At 38.5% G+C, this 23,868-nt stretch overlaps 1 protein-coding gene across 1 annotated transcript in view; it reads left to right on the top strand.

The window, feature by feature from the left end:
- The first annotated feature begins 2,265 nt into the window (after window positions 1-2,265).
- Ace2 (angiotensin I converting enzyme 2) overlaps window positions 2,266-23,868 on the top strand; it is a 52,790-nt gene continuing 31,187 nt past the window's right edge. Inside the window, exons 1-7 of the mRNA XM_010645175.3 lie at window positions 2,266-2,584; window positions 13,349-13,507; window positions 15,933-16,026; window positions 16,428-16,571; window positions 18,816-18,928; window positions 20,623-20,728; window positions 23,466-23,563. Of these exons, the coding sequence (XP_010643477.1) occupies window positions 2,399-2,584; window positions 13,349-13,507; window positions 15,933-16,026; window positions 16,428-16,571; window positions 18,816-18,928; window positions 20,623-20,728; window positions 23,466-23,563 (900 nt within the window). The 5' untranslated portion in view covers window positions 2,266-2,398. The remainder of the gene's footprint in view (window positions 2,585-13,348; window positions 13,508-15,932; window positions 16,027-16,427; window positions 16,572-18,815; window positions 18,929-20,622; window positions 20,729-23,465; window positions 23,564-23,868) is intronic.

The raw sequence follows: 23,868 nt of genomic DNA, 5'->3' as shown, positions 1-23,868 counted from the left end.
CAGTGCCCCATGCTAGGGCCCAAGGACTGAGGATTGCTTCCAGATCTGAAGGAAAATGCTCTGAATATAATGATTCTTTGAAACTTTGATATTTATTCAACCTTTCTGTTCTCCCAGGTGGAGAGGCAAGGTGAGCTGTTTTGCAATAATTCTTCCATGTCTTCAGATTTTTTCAGCACACACACACACACACACACACACACACACACACACACAAAATGTTAGGAAGCAGAGACCACACCTTCTGCATGGTGAGGTCAGAGAAAGATCAGCTCAGCTGCCTGCATCCTTCCCTTAAAGGCACAGGGGCAGGGTAGCCTCAGCTTCACTGGCTTGGAAGTCCTGAGAAGTGGGCCCAGACTCTCAGGCTTGTTTCAGGACGGTTGCTATTCTTGACCCCCTTCTGCAGGGAGAGGGCAGGTGACAAAGACTGCAAGTGCTTGCTTTGGACAGAGGAGCAAACTAAGAGCTAGTGCTGCAACCCATTGCAGGCAGAGTGCATGGTGTGGCATGGATTTCCCTGCTGCCTAGGCCCTCCCTTTGCACACCTCTCCCAGGCCCAAGGTGCATATTTGTGCCAGGAGGAACAATGTTTAGCCCCCTTGTCCCTGGGGCAACACCAAGAAGGCCAACTGCAGTGAAGACAGGAAGTGAGGCTTGGAAAAATCTGAGAATGGAAGCAATTTGAGAACTTTCAGTTAAATCTTATCTCCAACATGCAACATCACATTTTGCAGTCAGTTCTCCATTCCCAACAGAGAAAGGTGTTTACACTTACTATTTCCTCTCTCCAGCCTCACTCATTGTGTATTCCCAGTGCCCAGCAAAGTGTGTGGTGCATGATGGGTGCTTAGGACTATTGTTTGCCAAATCCATCCTGAAGGAGGCACTTTGGGGAAATGTAGAAGCATTTGGAAAATGGCTTTGTTGTTGGGTGGATCATGTCCTAGGGAAAGGAGGAATCTCAGGACCTGGGATTCACCCAGAACCTTATGCTGGGACAATCTCTCAGGAGGCTGTGGGTGGACACAGAGTACTCCAGGACTAGAGACTGCAAGGACCTTATGCCAGGGCAGGGAACTCCTACAGCTAGGTCTGGGGAGGCAGAAGTTACAACACCCTTCCCAAATCTGAGTGGAAGAGGGGCATTCTGGAGGTGCAGCAATGTTTTCCGTTGGAAACTCAAATGGTCTGGGTGGGGGCTCTAGTCCAGAAATGCTGCCAGTTAAAGTTTACATCTAAGGCATAAAGAATCTGGCCTTTAGACTGGAATTGGCAGCTGGATGGAGAAAAAGTAGTGGAAAATTTTTAAGGCTTGCTTATTGTCATTTCATCTGAACCTGGAAGACTTGTTTTTCTGGGTGAAGAAATGTTTTCTCTGTGTGTAGGTTTCATAATCACAATCATGTACGCCTATGAGCCTTCCTACTTAAAGTGGCTCCTCTCTTTTATCTGTGACATGCCAACACCCTGGGTGTAAGGATTGAGTCAGCTCCTGAGATTCAGCAGAGTGACTACTAAGGTCTCTTTGCATTCTGTGTTGCCATGATCCCTTGACTATGGATGACCAGCACTTGACATCGACACTCTTTGGATTTCATACACGTGGAGGCATCCTTACTTTGTGATCTCAACTGAGTTTTGAGTAGGTAAGTAAAAGGGCAGGAGGCATACAATGAAGTCAGCCATAGAAGCAGTGTTTAATGTGGTCATCTGGGAAATGGAAAATGAACCTTTTAAAGTTTTCCAAAGCCATACCAGGAGAGTTAACCTGTGCTGAGAAGAGTAGTCTTACAACTTAAAAACAAATAGCCACTGTAATTAAAATGGGTCAGAAACAATGAATTCTATAAAGACAAAGGCAAAAATCATTTATCTGGAAGGGAAAATGTTACCCAAGTACATTACTGAGTTTCTGTGAAGATGAGCTTGAAATAAAAACAAAGGAGAGATAACTATGAATGGAACTGTCCAAAAATACATAAACACCAATATTGTCTCTTTGATCTTTTTAATTCCAGCCCTCTCTCACTACTATAAAATCATAACACCACCAGTGTACCTTTAACAGCTTTTTAGGAACATATTAACCAAACGCACAAGTTTGATTTGGCCATAAAGTACTAGAGGAGCTAAGGTTTTTCTAGGATTAATGAATAACATGTCTTTATTTGGTTTACTTAAAAAATAATTCTAAAATCTGTTTACATATCTGTCCTCTCCAGGATTAACTTTATATTGGGTCAGCAGATTGTTTACTGTTTTCCTCTTGTCTTTTTTTTTTCTTCCCTCCTCAGTGCCCAACCCAAGTTCAAAGGCTGATGAGAGAAAAATTCAAGAGGAGATTTTACTCTAGGGAAAGTTGTTCAGTGGATGGGATCTTGGCGCACAAGGAAAGATGTCAGGCTCCTTCTGGCTCCTTCTCAGCCTTGTTGCTGTAACTGCTGCTCAGCTCACCATTGAGGAACAGGCCAAGACATTTCTGGACAAGTTTAATCAGGAAGCCGAAGACCTGTCTTATCAAAATTCACTTGCTTCTTGGAATTATAACACCAATATTACTGAGGAGAATGTCCAAAAGATGGTAAGTTTGCAGGTTACATAGTGGGTATTTATTGCTTTTTAAGATTTGAATTACTGTCCAGAAAAGTGAAAGGGGAAATCAAAGAAATCTCTGAGTTGTGGAGTTGCATGTTTGCCTCTGTATCTCTGATTCTGGAGTCTCAGATGACTAAACTTGATTGACCTTGGAGTTTATTTGAAAAATTGTTAGAAAATAATTCACTGGTCTCAGCCTAGATTCTAGAAACAAGTGAACATGCATTATAAAGTTACCATCATAATTATCAAAGCATTTCATGGAAATGCCATAAGCTATTGAGTCAGTAATTTCCTCTACACTATAAGAATATCTAAAGATTTTGCAAATGACATATTAACTGAAAAATGCAACCAGACTCTTACTGACAAAACCAGCTAGTAATTAAGTTAACCATGGGTTGAGTGAGACTGGACTTGGGATTCCTTCTCTTCATTGTCACAGAACTCTGAGGGACTTCCAAAGGTCACAGCAGAGCTCTCCAAGAAAAACTGTAATTAAAATAGTTCTGAGGAATCTCAGAATGCTCTGGGAAAATATGACCATCGTACTAGTAAAACAGTATATATTATATAGGACTGATGAGGTTAGAGAATATATAATTCTTTGTGTGTGACATGTGACACTGTGTCTGCTACTTAGCTTCTCTACATCAACATCAACCATGACAGTACTATTATTATTATTATTCAGGGGTTTTACCTTCTGAAACACCCGTAGTCTCACTGCTATCTCAAATTGGTTTTTTTTTTTAAGTAAATAAAGTCTTTTTAGTAAGTCTAAAAAAATTCAGAGCTGAGAGAAGCCAGAGCCTCCTATTTCTGAGGCTCTTCTGAGATTCACAGAACAGATGAGGGAGAATATGAACTTGAGAGGAGGCAATGCAGTTCCCAGAAACAGCCATAATGTTCTTTTCTTTGATTGTTTCTTGGCTGCCCGGCAGCAGAGAATTTAGGGTCAAGAATTCAAAAATATCAGCCTGGGTCTGTGTATATTGACAGCAAACCTTTCCAGCACAAAGGGGAGAATTTATTACCATTAGTTTGCATATGATTTACTTTACCTTATGTTTTACTGTAGACCAGCATGTGTTCTTTATAAGACATGCACTGACTCACTAAATTAAAAACAGAATGGATTTGTTGTAATGAAACTATCTGACGATCTACTTTTTCTTTGGAATAAACTATGAATGAACTTCTTGGGCAGAGAAAATAACTGGCTTTGTCATCCCCAGTGTTTAACATTTGCTCAACAGTAACTGTCTTAACTGAAAGCAAGTAAAATATTGGAAATGACCTTTAATATTTTTAATATTAGAAACCACCTGATGTTTCTAATATTATTTTTGTGGTATATTTAGTACCTCAAAGAAGTTTCACAAATTCTGAAAAAGTTCTCCAGTAATATAAATATTTATGGTATGTTATAAAGCAGGTTTTGAGTAGATCATTAACACATAGGCAAGTGTTTGGAAAAATGATCCAAACTACAGTCAAAGCATAATTTCATTGTCAAAAGTTGTGATATGTAGTAAAATTACATAAATTACATATATACAATAGACAATATAGGTTGTATATGTGTTGCCTGTTTCATTTATGACTCAGGAAAAGACCTAGAAGTGATTCAGGATTGTCCTCTGATGATTTTTTTCTTTTTATTGAGTTTATTGGTACATTCTAGGCATACAGTATGGTTACATTCATTGTTGGGATCTTGTACCTCTACATGACAGATCTTGGTTCTCATTTTTTCCCCTTATCCCTGCCCTCCCTTCACCCCTTCTTCCCCTCCCCATTTACGAACACTTTATTTCCATTTTCTCGTATTTTTTTCTTTTCCCTTATTCCCTTTCCCCTACCCTTCCCACTTTCCCTACACCTTTCCTCTGATGATTTTTAACTGAGTACCTTTCCATGAGTATTGTGACCAGCATCACCTGGAAGGTTCTGGAAAGAAAAGAGAGACCATTAGCCCATTCCTTTGAAAGCACATCTATGATGATCATACTTAAAGGAAGAATTTTAGAAATGGAAACTGTCCCACCAAAAAGAGCTATCAGAATGATTTAAGGAGGTAAAAAAAGAGTTGAAAGTCACACAAAACCTAACTCAGAGAAAAACGATAGCCTGGTGAAACAAGGATAGCGTGTTTACTGCCATACTGGCCAAATCTTTATACTAGAAGTGCAGTACAGTTGAAAGATTAATAGAGTTAAATTTACAGGAAATAGAACAAAGTGCCATTTATATCTCAAGTGGTAAAACTGATAGGACTTGTAAAACTGGGCTAATCTTGTCTCTCTGTGTTTGATTAATTTCACTAAACATAATGACCTCCTGTTCTGTCCATTTTCCTTCAAATGACATAATTTCATTCTTTTTATGGCTGAGTAATATGTATATAATTTTTTCAGCTTTAATTCAGTTTACTGGTACATTTTAGGGATACCATACAGTTACATTCATTGTTGGGATCTTGTACCTCTACATGACAAGTCTTGATTCTCATTTTTCCCCTTGTCCCTGCCCTCCCTTCACCCCCTCCTCCCCTCCCCATCTACAAATACTTTATTTCCATCTTTTCATTATCTCACATTTTTTTCTTTTCCCTTATTACCCTTCCCCTACCCGTCCCACCTTCCCTACACCTTTACCTCCTTTCTTCCCATTTCTCAGTGTCAGTAATCTTATTAGGATCTTCTGTATTATTGCAGATTATTCACACCAGAGAGACTATTCGGTATTTACACATGTGTGCCTTATTTATTTCACTTAGGAGTATATCTTCACTATGTATCCATTTTCCTATGAATATGTATATAATTTTAAAAGTTCATTCATTTGTTGATTGGACACCTAGGCTGATTCCATGTCTTGGTTATTGGGAATGGATCTCCAATAAACATGGCTACACAGGTATTTCTTTGTACACTGACTGCATTTCCTTCAGGTGTATCCCCAGGAGTGGTATAACCAGATCATATAGTAGAACTATTTGTAGTTTTTTTGAAAGGAACCTCCCTGCTGTCTTTCATAGTGACTGTACTAATTTACATTCTCACCAACAGTGTACAAGGGTTTTTTTTCCCTCTACCTGTTCACCATCATTTATTATTGTTATTATTATTATTATTATTTTGATAATAGCTGTTCTGACTGGAGCGAGATGGAAGGAATCTCAGTGAAGTTTGATTTGCATTTCCCCAATGGCTACAGATTTTGAGTATTTTTTCATATATTTATCGGACATTTATATCTCTTTTGAGAAGTGTCTGTTCAGATTATATGCCTATTTATTTATTACTCTCTCTTTTGTTGTTAACCTTTTGAGTTCCTTATATATGCTGGATACTAATCCTCTGTCATTGAATACCTGGCAAAATTTTTCTCCCATTCTGAGCCATCTCTTTATTCTTTTGTTTGCTCCTTTGATGTGCAGGATCTCTTTTTTGATGCAATACCATTTGTCTATTCTTGCTTTTATTTCCTAGGCTATTGGAGTCACATTTAGGAAATTGTTGCCTGTGCCAAGATCTTGAATTATTTCCCATTTTCCTTTAGTAGTTTCAAAGCTTCTAGAATCATATTAAAGTCTTTAATCAATTTTGAGTTGATTTTTGTAGAGAATGAGAGGTCAGGATCTAGTTTCAGTCTTCTAAATAAGGATATCCAGTGTTCTGAACATCACTTGTTAAAGAGGCTGTCTTTTCTCCAGAGTATGTCTTTGGAACCTTTGTCAAGAGTCAGATGCTTGTAGTAGATGCGTGGGTTTATTTCTGGGCCCTCTAGTCTGTTGATGGACTCAGTTCTTGATTCTTTTCTATAAGAATGTCTAAGGTCATATCCTTTTGCGTGCCAATCCCAATGCAGGTTATGTCACTGTGTCCTTTATGATGAGTCTTCCTTTGTGTTAGCACAGATGATGCAAGCATAGGCATGGAATGCACTTGAATAATGGGGTTTGTCTTTTGCACCTTTGCCTTTGCCAGGCGAACATGCCTAGACTAGCCAACTAAAACTGACCGACACAGGAAGTAATTTCCCAAGCAAAGCCAACTTCCAGAATTGTAAGCAATTCTAGCCACACTTAGCCAATTAGCTGAGTTGACTTCCAATTCTAAGCGATAGTAGGTTTATAAGCAATAAACACTTATGCAGTTGAGGGTTTTGATTGTTTTTATATAGTATCAGTATAACTGTGGAAAACCGTAGAAGAAGAAAAATTTGGAATGCATGACTATGTATGTTTATATCGTATCATCATGGCATTATTGAGGACAATATGACATTTTCATATTGTCTTTAGCTGTAACCTTCAGAAGCCAGGATATTGGGCTTGTCATCCTACGGATCTGACATAGTATGGCAAGCCTTAGATAGAGTTAAAATAATAGAAGGTATCAAACTTGAACAGTACAATGTCCTAAATATTGCCTACCTAGAGTGTGGCAGAGACCATCTGATAGTGATAATGAAAAATATTTGGTTCAAAACATGTTTACAAAGCTCTCTTATTTTTCATTGACATTGTGGTTGTGTAGCTGACTCCATTCCTTGCCATATCTTCTTTATTTTTTTTCCTTTTTTCTTTATTGGTACATGTTAGGTATACAATACAGTTACATTTATCATTGGGTTCTTGTACCTTTACATGATATATCTTGGCTCTTGTTTTTTCCCCATTCCCCTGCCCTCCCTTTACTCCCTCCACCCTTCCCTATTTACAGAGACATTGTTTCCTTTTTTTCCCTTTTCCCTTCTTATAAGACTTATAAGATTAAAGAATTTCTGGCTGTGAAAAAAAGGATTATACCATTCCCCAGTAGATCTGGATGAAAACTGATAATAAAATCAGATACAATTCTGAGGAGATACTGGAGGCATAAGTAATTGCAATGAGATGGAATATATATTTACACGGTATCAGGGTTATTCACACTTTAACATGTCAAACTGAAAATATCATTACTCTCTAGACAGTTGGACACGTTTCATAGGAAAGATGATTTTTCTATTTGTATCTGTGCTTTTGCAGTAGTAAGTTGGTTCATTAGTTGTAATTAACATGTGAAAACTTTATTTCAAAAGCAGAAATATGAGTTAGGTTTATAAACTCAGTAAAAATTAACAACTCTTGTCTTTGCTGTACAATAAATTGGTCCCTTGTATTATAGCAAGTACAGATTGAATATTCACCAGTGAAACTGCAATTAACTTCTCAGTAAAATGATATTGCTTTTTTGTGTATTGCCTTTTCTTTGTAAATTTATTGGTTTGTTTTTGAAATAGAATCTTTTATAAATCTTCCTGAAGGGTACAAAATTAGCAAATTCATTATATTAAACAGAACATTAGTAAACAGCAGGAAATATAAATCATAAACCTTAATGGGAAGATAAAATGGAATAAATACGAGTTAGAGTTTAAGCAAATAGAAAAGATAACAAAAATCTTCCTTATTTGTTAGTCCAACTCATTCTTGACCTTAACTTGCATGAAGACAAACTCAACATTACAGGGAGAAATTGGAAACTCCTAAAAACAATTTCAGAAAAAGCACACTTGATTTTTAATAGAGGCATAAGAGGTCCCTGGACCATTTTTATCCCTGGAGAGAGCAAAATGTTTCCACTGCTAGTAGAGGTATCCTGGTTCACTCTTCCAGTATTTAGCAGTAAATACTATATCTGGTCCAAACTCCTGTCCATGCAGCTGGAATGTTGAAGACTACCCTGTTGGAGTCCAAAAGGTCTCCAAGAGCACTTTGGAAGTGTTTTTTCATGAGTTATCAGGAGCAGGAGGCCCACACTTCTGCTTTGGGTAGTCTTTAGGGCTTTTCAGGGTCTTATTTCCTGGGCCTGTAGTCTTCAGCCACACCCAATTCCTGTGTCACTGGGGCTGGGGTTACAGGGAACTCACAGCAAGGCAATTCTAACCTGCTATTTTCTATCCAAAGAGAGAATACTGACTTGACCCATGTCTTTTATAGGCCCATTCGTACTTCATGATGCACATAATACAAGTACAGGAGGGGAGAGAGAAAAAAGCATCATCATGCAAGTAAAATGGAAATCCAGACTGAGCACCATTTTCTCATAGCATAAAATTCAGCAAAAATATCAAGGTTATTATGTTTCAAAATTTAATATATGAAACTTCCCACCTAAAATATAGGAAAAAATAATTTTTGAACCTTAAAGTGGAGTGATGGAATTCATGTTCATAAAACTTAGACTGCCTACTTTGTTGTATAGAATGAGCATTTAAAAAAATAGCTCAGCATGAAAGTACTTAAGAGTAGTTTCATCTTTGAACTTGATGTGGCCTTGAGAGCCATCCCTGGAAAATGGGTTAGAATATGGGTAGAGGTTTTCTTAGAAGAGTTTTGGCTCAAGGTACTGGATGGATGTGAAGATGCCACCCAGATTTTCATCTTTTGTCTTCAGTGAACTGTCACTCATAAAGGGAAAGAAATAGTTTAGAGGTCACTGCAAGTGCAGATAGGTTCAGGGGATAGTGAGCTATAGAATAAGAAAAAATCTCAAACAACTTATGACAAAAGCATAACAATTAAAAAATGAAAAAAGAAGGGATAAAATGAAAAAAGAAGAAAAAAGGAAACAAAGCTTATATAAATAGGGAAGGGTGGAGGAGGGGAGGGCAGGGGAATGGGAAAAAATAAGAACCAAGATACATCATGTGCAGGTACAAATTCCCAATGATAAATGTGATCATAATGTATACCTAAAATATACCAAATAAACTCAATAAATATTAAAAAATCAACAAACCCTAAAAAAAAGCTCTCAACGCATACTCAAGAGTATTTTTAGCATTTTGAAATGACCACGACCCATTCTTCTTAACAAGTGCTATGGTTTGAATGTGGTTACTTCCCAAGGGATCCTGAGATGGAGGCCTGGTCCCCACTGTGGTGCTGTTAAGAGACTGCAGCTTTTTAGAGGTGGGGCCCATTGGAATGTGGCTGTGTCAGTGCAGAAACTGCTCTCACAGAGATCAGTATTTTTCTTATGAGGTCCCAGGTTTCTTGAGAGTAAGGTATAGCATGAGTATGTTCCCTTCCAGGCAACTCCTTCAGAAAAGATTTCACATCATGGTACCATCTACCCTGTTGTGACATTTCCAATGTGGAAATGTCTTTCAGTAGGAAAAACCGTGGGATAAATAAATCTTTTCTTTATTAAAAAGCATAGTAATTGTTTAAATAAAATGGTTTTAACTTTGGTAGAGACCCCCAGACCTATGGGTTAAATGCGAAAGCTCATATGAAGACATTTAAACTCATAATGAAATGATTGGATTTAATTTATGCATGTAGCTAGGGCCAAAATAGAGCAGGATATATTTTTGAACATTTATAAAATATAATGTAGCATTTTACCTTTCCAATCTTTGAAGTTGCAAAGATTTTTCATAGGATGGAAATATGGTGTCCACTACAGATTATAGACAGCGATCAGAGAGTGTTTTAATTTTTTTGTGGTTATCCTCAGCAATGTGTCTTGTCCCCCGACACCTTCCTCCCCCGCCAATGTGGCTGCAGAAAACTTTTATTGTTTTAGTTGCTTCTCTCCTGCCTTTGCACAGAGGTGGGGTGGACTGGAACCTATTTTACCCATAATAGGTTCCTTTCAAGACCTGGAGCTATGTAAACTGCTATATATGTTTCATTTCATGCATCATTCAGGTCTATAAACTACGTACAGCTATGGGCCACTACCTAGACTATCTGACTGGTATGCATGAACTGTCTGTGATTCTGTGCCTAATAGAAGTTATTTGCTTTATTTAGGCTCAGGCATTTCAGCATAAGGACATGAAATACATCATAAATAATATTACAGAGAATAGCTTGGGAAGGAACAGTATGTCTTCAGGAGCCAGAATGCAAGGCAACACAATATTTTTGGTGATAAAAGTATAACACTTGTAGAGTGACAGTGACAAATCAGATCAAATCAGATAGACTCAAAGTTCCTACATGCAGTATAACAACAAAAAAAAAACGTTCTTAAGACTGAGGACTTTGGGGGATTGTGCTGTTTCCAGAAGAGATTGAGAGTACATTTGTTTATATAATTTGGCTTCGAAATTTTACCAGAAATGTTACTTGACAATAAATTCTCCTGGGCTGGATGAAGAAAGGTAGGAATTGCTAAGTGAGTGGTGGGTTGCGCAGCTTGTTTGTTTGTTTTTTTGTTTGTTTTTTCCGATACCGCGGATCAAACTCAGGACCTTGTGCTTATGAGGCGGGCGCGGTGCCACTGAGCTAAATCCCCGGTCCCTCAGAGTCCTCTTTCAATAACCCACCCACCCACATTAGAGAGGGGGCCGCAATGTGTCAGGTACAGTGGAAAGGACAGTGGTTCAGTGTAGGATGAGCACACCTGGCCTGATGCCTTGGTTCTTCCAGTTACTAGCTATGTGACCCGGGAAAAGCTACTTTGCTGTGTCTCATTCCCACCATTTCTGAAATAAAGGCGGCAGCTCCCTCAAAAGTGTTGTATGTGACCATGAACTGAGAAGCAGTTCCTGAGGCACTGCGAATGTTTAGTGAACACAGAAATCTTTTTTCTTTTTGCACTACCACCATTTTCTTCATCTCTTTTCTGGTCCATTGCTTTGACTTCTGTGCACCATTTTCTTTCTTCTTTTTGGTACTGGGGATTGAACTCAGGTCCTTGCGCTTGCAAGGCAGGCCACCGAACAGCTGAGGTAAATCCCCGGCCCCCTGTGCACCATTTTCATCATGTCACATGCGTGTTCAGAGCCTTTCACTGACCCCCTCAGGCTCAAAGGATAGAAGTAAAATTCCTTGGCCTGGAAAGTGTGATCATGCCTACTGTCCTGCCTTTGAGGGCTGCACTAGTTACCTATTGGAAAAAAAGTTACCACAAGGCTAATGGCTTGAAATAACACATATTTATTATCTCAAAGTTTTTGCAGGTCAGGAGTCCAGGCACAGTTTCATTGCATCCTAGAAGTCTCGTAAGGCTGCACTCAAGGTGGCAGCTAGCACTATGGGCTTGTCTGATGCTTGACTAGGGATGGGTCCACTCCAAGATAACCTGGCTAGTGTTACATTCAGATCTGTGTGTGGTGCTGTACTGAGGTCGTTGCTTTACTACAGGATGCTATCAAAAGCCCCCCTCAATTCCGGGCCGTCTTGCTTTTCCACAGAATATACATACCATGACATCTTGCCTGCATCAAAATTAGCAAGGGAGAGAATCTTCTGGCAGGATAAAAATTGCAATCATATGTGATGTGAATATGTACATCCCATCACCTTTGCTGTATGATATTGGTTAGAAGCAAGTCACAAGTATGTTCTTACTCAAGAGGAGAGGACCACCCGAGAGCTTGACCACCAGAAGGTAGGGACCATGGCAGCCATGTTAGAGTCAGTCAGCCACAGGTCCAGGATTGAATGCTGGTGGATGATTGCCAGCTCCAGTATTTCTCTAGGCCCCTTTCTGCACATATAAAATGGAGATAGAGTGGTCTTCTATCTCATGGAGTTGTTAAAAAGCTCAAATAAGGTAGGTTATTTTGTGAAGTATTCCATGCCCTCCAACTCTTAGCTACTTTAAGTCCCTCCTCTATGAGGACTTGGCCAAATATGGTCACCTGCATGAGTTTCTTTTGTTTCATAACTGAAACTGACTGGCCCACTCACAGTTTACTGAGTATTATGTATGCATGTCTCATTAAAGAAATACTCACGATGCATATCCTATCCATTGAATGGAATTTTAAGCAACTCGAGGACAAGAGCCTTTTCTCTATAAGTAATAAAATGGCATTTATTGAATCTTAAGATCGTCAGTCACTCTGATTAGCATTTTAATATTTGTGAATTCTTCTAATTCTCACAATAACCCTTTTATGTATGTCTTATTATTATTTTGCAGATAAGGTAACTGTGGGTCAGAGAGGCTAATTTGCCCAAGGTCACAAGCTCGTCAGAGATGTCTGACTGCAGGAATGAAGTTCTTATTGTTTCATATACTATCTCTTTTGTATGGCCTTAGAGCAGTGTGCTGTACAAAGTACTTGTTCATTTTAGGCTCTGATAAGTGGAAATAAATGTGTGCAATGAGAGAAGACTGCACTGGAGAAGTCTGGAGACATTCACTTTCCTACTAATATTCACGATGGGGGAATGTGTCATGGTGTCATCACTTGCTTATTGATTTCTTTTGCTGGTAGAAAAATCACCATGACTGCTAATTGCTATGCCTTGGGAAGCCTTTTGGGACCACAATTTAAGCTCAGAATATGTGTACTAAGTAATGGCACATAGGAGCTTACTATGATCTGGTGATTACTTCTCATGGTCATGAGGGACTGTATTCCCATCCTGTCCACTCTGGATTCTACTGGGTTCTCCTTTTAGAGCATTCTTCTTTGAATCCTTGGCCAGCTCACTCACGTCACAGCACAAAGGCCATAAATTCCAGGGTCTCACAGTATGAACTATCTGTGAGAAATGACATCCAGTTCCGGGGACAGGACCCTTGGGAAAACTAAGCATTAGGCCGGAAAGAGAGAGTAGCCAAAAGTGGCCTGGTCACTCTTAACCTAAACCTTGCCCTTCCTCCAAACAGGGACTAAACCACTCTGGAAATAATAGATGTTTGACCAGTGGTTCTTTGTACTGTGTCTTTTCTTCATTAAAGCCATGCCATTCTAATTTCAATTTTATGTTTTGCCATTTCAGAATGAGGCTGGGGCCATTTGGTCTGTCTTTTATGAAGAACAGTCAAAGCTTGCCAAAGCTTATCCACTACAAGAAATTCAGAATCTCACAGTCAAGCGTCAGCTACAGGTTCTTCAGCAAAGTTGGTCTTCAGCGCTTTCTGCAGACAAGAACAAACAGGTATGTTTGTGAATGGTTTAGTACTGATCCCAAGTGTTGAAATGTATGGAAGATATTAAACATTAATATCACTTATGGCTGCTTCCTTCATCTGTAAAGATAGCAATGCTGACATTAGCAGGATCTCTGTGCCTATGTGGGGTTAGCACAGAATTTTATTCTTCTGTTGCTCTGACAAAATACCCAAGAAAATCAATTTAAAGAGGAAAGATTTATTTGGGCTCATGGTTCAGAAGTTTCAGTCCATGGTTACTTGCTTCACTGCAGGCGCCGCGCCACTGAGCTAAATCCTGGGCCCAATTGATGTAGTTTTTGATAGCCAAATGCCATGATTGGCTAATGTAACTCTCACTGCCAAAGACGTCCTTAAATCTCTCCCATCAGCGTTGTTCTAAAATGGCTCTTTGAAAATTTCTATTCTTAGTTTGTCCAAATTAAAGAAAGCCTATATTGATTCCTGCTAAAATAACATCCTTTGCCTAGCTCTGTAGCCCAGGAGCCAGTAAACTTTCTTTCTATAAAGAAACAAATAATAAATATTTTATGTTTTGCAGACCATATTGTTTGTGTCACATTAGTTAACTCTGCCATTGTAGCAGGAAACCAGCCATAGCTAATACATTAAGGAATGAATGTGGCTGTGTTCCAATAAAGTTGTACAAAAACAGGCAGCAGGCAGGATTTTCTGCAGACCAGTTTGCAGACCCCTGACAGAGTCTATTGAAATATTTCTATCTGAAATATTTAGTTGTTTAACATCAAATTCTTCCTTCTCAGCTGTTTGTCTTCTGGAACTCTGTATGTCCTAATCCACATTTATAAAAATAAAAATTTCTGATAAGGACAGAGATAAAGCCATATGGCATTTATTTAGACAAGTCGATATTTATTATTCTGCATTCTTTGGATTCAATTATCTCACTAGCTATTAACCCACTTTATCTTATCCACTTCTTGGTTTTCCATAATTTTCACAAGGTCACCATGAGAAGCTGTGCCCATTTGAATCTAGACAGCCTAGTCTAGCCTAGGTAAAACCTCAACACTCCATTTTTAAAAGATCCCTAGATAACTGTAAAGCATACTAGGATTAAAAGCTACACATTAAATGAGAGTAAGAGCTTGAAGTGTTTGGGAACAGGGGATACTGGAGGATGCATGGATTTAATAGAGAGGAAGGAGGGACACGGAAGATGTTGGTAGAGAAAGAGGTTACACAGGGTTTTGTGCCAGGGTAAGGAATTTAGGTTTATTCCTTGGGCCATGGGATGCTGTGGGAGTTTTAAGCATGGTATTAATTTCATCTTTTAGGATGATGACTCTGCAGCAGAGTGAAAGAATAATGAAGAAGAATTAGGAGAACAAACAGGACTTTCAAACCAGTGTTTGTTTCTTAAATCATCTGTGGAAGGAAATCAGTCCCTCCCTCTCTTTCACTCCCTTCTTTCTTTCCTTCCTCTTCATTTTCTTCCTTCCTTTGTTTTTAATCCATTGCAGATCAATACTTGTTTAATTTCATTGATCACATGCTTAGATGTCACGAAATATTGAATTGTTTTTTAGAGTTCATAAACATTTATTCTTTCGATTCCCATACTTGTAACAGAATGGAAACAAAACTTTTGCTTACTTGCACTGACCCATGGACCACAGCATGAGTAGCACTACTTCACTCTGTCACCTGCACTCCTCCTCTCCTACTCCACAAAGTTGAAATTTTATGGCTGCATAGATGGTCCTTGTGATCTGTCCCTTGCTTAACTCTCCATTCTCGTGTCCTCCATTCCCTCAGTGAATATCGTCATTCTAGTTTTATACAACATCCCATCACCTCTTGAAAATGCCTTGTCTTTTCCAACCTCCTCCCACTTTTAGACCGTGTCCTCTACTTACCTGACCAATTCCTACTTTTTTTTTTTTGGTACCGGGGATCTGACTCAGGTCCTTGTGCTTGCCAGGCAGGAGGCGGAAGCACTAAGCTAAATCCCCGGCCCCCAATTCCTACTTTTGAGAGACACAGCTCTAATGTCCTCTCCTCTTTGAAGTCATTCCTGAATCTCCAGGTTATAAGTCTTCTTCTCCCCTGCCCCAAGACAATACTTCTACTTCACTTTTTAGCGACAGTTACGGCACCTGCACTTCTTTTGGAATGCTTAGTGAGGAAACTTCTTGGGGTTTTGGCAAAGCTGTTCAGCTCTGTTACTCCATATGTAGTTACTATATGCTTATAAGCCTTTGTGCTAGTTTGCAGTGGGGAAACTTAAATATATTCCTTCTCTATGTATAGGAAAATACTTGGCAGAGAGGATATCAATTCTGTTTTTGAAGCACCCCAAAAAATCACATGACCAAAAGGATATTTTTGTTAACATTCTCTCTAGCATATTTTCCATTTCTAATATTATTTATTATCTTTAATTTGCAGCTGAACACAATTCTAAATATGATGAGCACCATCTATAGTACTGGAAAAGTTTGTAACCCAAATAAACCACAGGAATGCTTACTGCTTGAACCAGGTATACTTAATTTTGAGTGATGATTCTGAAATATTCTTTTATTCTCCAAGTTTTAGAAAGTGACTTTGGCTGATGACTTTGTGCTTTTCAGATGGATAGTTCAAAGATGGTAGAGTTCCAAATAAGTGTGTTTCAGCACATAGGGGCTCTTTTAACTTAAAAAGAAACATTAGTGTAAATTATATTACATTGAAGTAATTTAAGGTAGTGATTCAATTATTTCAGTAGATTTTCTTTGCAGGCATATTGTGCCCAGAGTAAGGGTGGTGGAATTAATTAATAATTAGATTTTATTGGATAACTTTATGCCAACCTTCCTTTTAATTATTTAAGATTCATATACTTGTTTATAATTTTTATAAACGCATGTTTATTTTCCTGTGGGTGGTGTGGGATAATAGGTTTGGATGACATAATGGCGAAGAGCACAGACTACAGTGAGAGGCTCTGGGTATGGGAAGGCTGGAGGTCTGAGGTCGGCAAGCAGCTGAGGCCACTATACGAACAGTATGTGGCCCTGAAAAACGAGATGGCAAGAGCAAACAGTAAGTGTCTCATTCTGTTGGGGTCCTGAGGCTCTCTCTCTTCTAGAACACGGGACTATTTCTCATGCATGGCCGAGCCTGCTCTTTAATATGAAGGAAAATACCCTTCCATTAACAATCACTCACTGAAACAGTCAGGTTACCTTTCTCAAAAAAGGCATAAAAAAAGTTGCATTAGAACTGTAAAGTTTAGAGCTCTGGAATGAGATTCAATTACAAGGCCACAAATGAATTTTCCAAGAATTATGAATTAGGAGTTGTTCAGGGAGGTCTCAGGCCTCCAAAGGGTTCCTGAGGGAATCTGGGGATTGAGTGGGAGAACCTATTCCTCCCACAAGATGAGAGGCAGAGACACTCTCTTACCCAAACCTTCACGTGGCCACAGTTGAATCTCAAATTATTTGTGTGTCTACCTCAGAGTGATGTCTCAGAAAGAAAAAAAATCAGTTTAGCTTAAGCTGTAAAGTCTTTATTACCGAAGTTGCAATTCTAAGTCAAGTCAGGTAGTCATAAAAATCTTAACATAGGAAGGAATTTTCATATCTCTTAGCTTACTTTTCTTAATAATGAGATGAAGTCCTGGCATTATGAATACTTTATGCTTTGGCGATTCACTGCCCCTTGAGGCTGAGTAAAGAAAAAAAAAGTTTTTTCTTTTCTTTTTCATTTGCTGTTTCTAATTTCTTTTGCTGCCATTTAAACTTACATTCTCAAGCTGTAGGCAAGCTACAGACTGTAGTTTATAATGAATTAAAAATAATACTCTGCCTATCCTTCCATCCAAATATTTATTTTTCTCTTATCTTTCTGACCATCCATTGGCAATGTGGTATAAAAACAAAAATGGTTAAAATGAATTTCCCAACTTTATCAGCTTGTACCCTAACACAAGCTTGTGTTTCTGGATGGTTAGATACGAAATGAAGCACATACACATGTGCTGTGCATACACACGACTTGCAAATGAACATGGGTCCTTTGTAATAATGTCTAAGATAAATTGGGTCATACCAAAATATGAGGTCTTGAATAGAGTGAGAATTAAAAATCCTTCGAGACTCAATTGCATGTTTGGAAGCTAATGATGCAAACTGATCTATGGTATGAGTAGAGACTCAGGGCTAAGAAACCAGGAGTGTTACTTTGTCCCTTATCAATTGTATGACCTTGGACATGTGATTTAACTGCAGTAAGCATAGGCTGTTGGTAGGAATGTAGATTGGTGGTAGCCATTAGGGAAAACAGTATGGAGGCTTCTAAATAAATTAAATCTAGGCCTACCGTATGACCCAGCAATTCTCTTTTGGGTGTCTACTCAAAGGAAAGGAACTTTTCACCTCACAAAGATACTCACATACTGAAGTTCCTTGTAACATTATATACAATAACCAAGATGTGGAAACAACCTAGGTGTCCATCAAAGGACAAACAGATAAAGAAACTGTGGAATATACATATCAGAATATTATTCAGCTATAAAAGGAGGAGATTCCTGCCATTTGCCACAATATGGAAGGACCTGGAGGGCATTATGTTAAGTTAAATAAGCTTAACAGAGAAAGAAAACATTGCCTGATTGCACTTATATGAGGAATCTATAAAAACGGGTCAAACATACAGAAAAAAGGGATAAAATTGTGGTAATGAGGGTAGAGTTGGAGGAAATGGGGAAATACAGGTCAAAGTGTACAAAGTAGCACATATGCAAGATGAACAAGTCTAAAGATCTCTGTACAGCGTGAAGGGAGTAGTTAATAATTGCTTAGTGTATTTGTTTTTTTCTAAATGAATAAATTATAGCTATTCTGCCACGGGGGGATGGGCAACTATGTGAGATGATGGATATGTTAATTTATTTCATTATAATACACACTTTACTACATTATATGGAGTTCATAACATCATGGCATCCACCTTAAGTATACAAAAAGAAGATTTGTTTTAAAAAACAAGCACAAGCTGTTAACGTGCACAGTGGAGGTTTTAATGATGACTGTCGTGTACAGCTTTTGTCCATACTGAACGAGATGATATAGTTACACCCCTAGTATGGAACAAGTGCTGAACAGAGTTATCTAGTGTTAGTATTCATTTGGATCCCCTCGAGTTGATGTCTGTAAAGGCAGTGAAATGCGACAGTCCCGTTCAATTTTTTTTTTAACCTTTCAGCAAGACTGGAAACTGTATTTTGTCTCCTTTCCTTCCCCCCTGCTCTCCTCTTTCTCTTAAAACAAAACAAAACAGATTATGAGGACTATGGGGATTACTGGAGAAGCGATTATGAAGCAGAGGGAGCAGATGGCTACGACTATAGCCGCAACCAGTTGATTGAAGATGTGGAACGTACCTTCGCTGAGGTAACCCTAAGTGTAGGGAGGGGCTCAGAAAGGAGGGCCTATGGCCAAAGGCATTCAGGGCTGTTCTTCTCACACTGGTGGGCCACTGCCAGGCATTTTAGAATTGTGAAACATTAGCGCTTGAAAAGATTTCTTAGAATAATACGGCAAGTGATCAGAATTGCTCTGTATCCCTCCCCTTGCAGTCACCGACCAGTCATTACCAATAGAAAGAGTATAAGAAGGAAAGCTTACAGGAAGAAATGGTAGTTTAGATCAGAATAAGGAATGGTTTTAGTGAGCATCCTGGGGATGGCTCTGTCTTCTTTTGTTAGCAGAGCCATAGACTTTGCTTCTTTCTTCAGTACAATTGAGGCTATTATTTCATTAGCTTTCGACTACAGACGTTTTTATAAGGAAGAGAGAGTTTCATGACTAGAGGTATCTTAGGGATATGGGCCAAAGATCTGACCTAGTGTACCATCAAAGAAATTTCACAAATGGCAAATAAGCAAGGGAGATGTTATTAGGCAAACAAAATTCAAACTGTGATGAAAATCCAGTATGCACCCACCGGAATGGCTATGGCAAAAAGACTGACCATACCAAGTGTTGGGACATGTGGGCATGCTGCAGCCTTCCTATACACTTCTGGCAAAGATGTAAAATGGTGCTCGGGATGGGGGCACATGCCTATAAGGTCAACTCCTTGGGAGGATGAAGCAGGAGGATCCCAAGTTTGATCCCGCCTTATCCTAAAATTTTTAACAAATATAAAGGGCTGAGGATGCAGCTCAGTGGTAGAACACCCTTGGGTTTGATCCCCAGTACTGAAAAAAAGTGAAATCATGCAGTCACTTTGGCAAGCAGTTTGACGATTTATTCAAAAGTTAAATACACACAAATCGTATGATTCAGCGATTGTACTCTTAACTGTCTACAAGCGATAAATGAAAGTATGTGCTCAAAGAAAGACACATACACCAGTGTTCAGGGCAGTATTGTTCATAATGTGCTAAACTGGAACAACCTAGTACCCTTCAACTGGTGAATAGATAAACTGACTCTGATACATTCATACAATGGAATAGTACTCAGTAACAAAATTCAATGGACTACTGATGTCTGCTACAATATGGATGAACCTAGAAAACATTCTAAGTAAAGGGAGCCAGATACAAAAGATCACATATTATATAATTCCATAATGGGCAAAAGTATAGAGATAGGAATCAGTTCAGTGATTACCTGGGGCTGGAGGTGAGCATGGCATTGGCTGCAAATAGGTATACAGATATTTTGAGGGGACGATGATGATAGTTTCCCAACAACTTTAGTTCGTTGACATTTATGAATCTGTCCACTTAAAGATGAGTGAACTTTGCAGTATGTAAATTATACTTCAATTTAAAGACAAAGGAGTAGATAACATCTTTAAAATATTGTCTTGGCCTCTGCTTTTCTTTGGGACCTGTAGTCCTCCAATAGGGACCTGTAGTCAGTCCTACAGACGTTTCTACTGTTTCATAGAGTGGTGCTAGTCGTTATCCATATCTATGAAGAAGGATGGCTTTTAAATTCTCCAGAATACTTGAGAGGAGAAGAAGTAATTTAAGGAAATTCTATTTGTATAAAGAATTTCTTATGTCTAGTGGTGGGGACCAGAAAAAGGAGTTGGCCACTCTTGGTCTTAAACTTTCTTCTTGGGCTTTTAGATTAAACCATTATATGAACAACTCCATGCCTATGTGAGAACAAAGTTGATGAATGACTACCCTTCCCGACTCAGTCCAATTGGATGCCTCCCTGCTCATTTGCTTGGTAAGAAACCTCAGAAATCCCTTGTGTTCTTTGTCATTTCAATTATTTCCATGAGTAAAATTTTCTTTTGGAGTGAGGCCAATCATAAAAATTTTGAAAACTCCATAAATGAAGGTAGTAACGCCATAGAAGTCACAATTTGAAAGCATTTTCTTCAGCAGAGGCTCCAGTTTAAATCATTCTCTATTACATTATTATTTATTATACAGAAGAGTTATTACATTGGCTACACTCAAAGGGGTAAAGGGGTTAAGATCACTAGAGAAAGAATTCCAGGTTAAAATGAGAGTGGAAATGAGTAAAATAGTTTTTAGTGTTCAAACTGGTTGACTAAGGTCTTAAGGTGGAATTTGGGATTTTAGCATCATATTCTTGAAGGAAAGAAACTTAGTAAGATGGAAGAGCTCAGGGGTCAATGTAAATCTTTCTAGAATTCAGATATGGTCTGCATGAAAGCTTCATGCGTTCAACCTAGATTTCACCAGTAAGCCTTGCTGAAAACTACTTGGTTAGGAGTCATAAGAGTAATAAATGCAGAGGCCATCCTCCTCTCTCTCACTCCAGCAGCCAAGGCCAAATACAATAGAAATGTTTGAAAATTTCATGCCATACATCATTTCCATTCTACAGTCAAATAAGTTTTCCAATAGGTAACTCTACAAAGCCAAACCTCATATCCGTCAGCAGAAAAGAAAATGGATAAAGGAAAATGGATAACTTTTAATACTGAAGAAATATAGGTCCTGGGATTTAGCTCAGTGGTTCTGCCACCTGCAAGTGCAGGGATCCAAGTTTCATCCCTGATACAAAAAAAAAAAAAAATCTCTCTACATACACATCCTTGGAAGTCATCAGTCAATAATTTAGGCTCTCCCCCATCATGTCTACTGTGATAGGGTTCTTTCTTCCCTCTAAGATTTACTAACATAATGCTATATGGTACCAATTATAAGAAGACTACCATATGTAGAACTGAACCAACGGACCTCAATGCTTTCCAATCCTAACTACTAGTTCCATGCTATGTGGTTACCCAGGATATGCAAATGCTTTATGTATAGGCAACTGTCATGTAAGACACAGCACAGTACCTGCCACAAGAGTAAGTACTCAATATATTTCAGTGGCTATTATTATTATCAGCGTATATGCACTGTTTTTTTTCCAAATTAAATATCCCACTCAGAGTTTCAACCATTCCTCAAAGCTCACTTTTCTAACTGCTGTCTTTTGCATGAGCTACTTTGTCCACATCACTCTAGATGAGATTTGACCAACTGAGAGAAAAAAGTGGTACTGTGCTTGCCTTTGTTTAGACACCCTATTTCTATCAATTTAGTTGGAGATCATATTTGTGTTTTAGATGCCACGTCATTCTGTCTGTTGGGTCATTTTTGGTATTTTACTGTGGGCTATGCTTCAGGCTGATGTCACATATTTATATTTCTATGGTACATGAGTTTTTCTTTAAAAGTTAAGTATAGGACTTCACATTTTATCTTTTAAAATGAATTCGTGGGAGCAGTCTTCATGCAGCTGTTTTGTCCCATTTCTTTGGTGCCAGTATTCTGCTCTTGCTATTATATTGAATTTTTCTACATTCATTTTCACTCTCAGGTCTCTGTTCTTATAATTCAACTTCACACTGTTGGAGATACCTGAAAAGTCACTTGGTTAAGTGCCTTGCTATAGTAATAAAGTGAACTTAGTTAATAATCAGTGGAAATATTTTCTCTTTGTGGACCCTTGACTTATGAACTCAATTCATTTCTGAAGGCTGGTTGTAACTCAAGTTGGTCAATTGAAGGCTCAGGCTCCTCTACACAGCCTTCAAAGTCTCTCTTCTGTATGCAGGCAGATCTCAGTGTCCTTAGAGAGACACTGGCCTAGGATTTCTCAGCTAACCCCACACAGGAAAGGATGTTGTCATGTTCCTTCCAGAGTTCTTTAAGGGTTAAATCTGTATCTGGGACCATCTGGAAGCAAAAGTGCCCAGTATTCAGGTCATAACTCAAGACTTTGGTTATAAGTTAAAACTAAGATTCTAGTCATAACCCAAGTTGCTCATATGTCAGGCCAGTTGTAACTTGAGGGTTCACTATCCTGGGAATTAAACCTAAGGTCTTCTCACAGCTAAAAAGATCTATTTTTAGTTTTTGAACTTGGAGACAGGGCCTCACTAGTCATTAAGTTGCCCAGGGTGAGCTTGACCTTGCTATTCTCCTGCCTTAGCCTCCCAGAGTGCTTAATTACAGGTGTGCAAGACTGCACCTGGCTATTTAGTAGATATTTTTGAATTATGATATTATATAATTTCTTTTGAATTCAATATGGGGCATCATTAACAGTTTAATTTGTAATAGTTTGTCCCACGAATGGAGATTTATATAAATAAATCTTTATCTGTAGTAGCTATGATGTTCCATATATTAAATAAATTATGCCCTTGAATACATGATTCAAGGGAGAAGATATTAGGGTTATTCCCCAATAAGCTATGCCTAGCCAGATAATGTATTATTATTTTACTCTTTTAGAGGAGATAGAAGGAAATTTTGGCAATTTAAAATAAGAGAAAGCAAGAAGGTTAAAAATGTAGCAAAAGTGAAGCACAGGAACTAGACTGTTTGGAAATACTATATGGTTTGGGGACCAATCCAATCTCATACACTGTGTAAAGTTCTGTCTGTATTTCTGCTGTTTTGTAATTTTATTAATGCATTCTTTTTTAATATAGGTGATATGTGGGGCAGATTTTGGACGAATCTATACCCCTTGACAGTTCCCTTTGGACAGAAACCAAACATAGATGTTACTGAAGCGATGGTGAACCAGGTAGGAAGAAGCCTTAAAAACAATCTAAATTTGAAACTTCATTTCTTTTATGCCATCCTTCTGTTCTCACCTTATATATGTGAAACTAGGCAAATTAAAAATTCAAGATAATTTAAATTTATTTCTTGTGTGCCTGAATTTGAAAAGCAATTTACAATGCTGGTAACCTCATATACCTTGTGAAAGGGGTCTCGCGTGCCCCTTCGGGCGCCCCCTCCCACTCACGCACCGAGAGGTCTGGCAGGAGATCTTTATTGTAAGGGAGGCAAGCGGGAGGCAGGAAGGCAGAGAGAGAGAGAGAGAGA

This window comes from Fukomys damarensis, unplaced genomic scaffold (genome assembly GCF_012274545.1).
Source record: "Fukomys damarensis isolate Sample0158 unplaced genomic scaffold, DMR_v1.0_HiC HiC_scaffold_39, whole genome shotgun sequence".
Lineage (NCBI taxonomy): Eukaryota > Metazoa > Chordata > Mammalia > Rodentia > Bathyergidae > Fukomys > Fukomys damarensis.
Note: the sequence above shows the minus strand (reverse complement) of the source record. Positions and strands in the feature narration are given on the sequence as shown.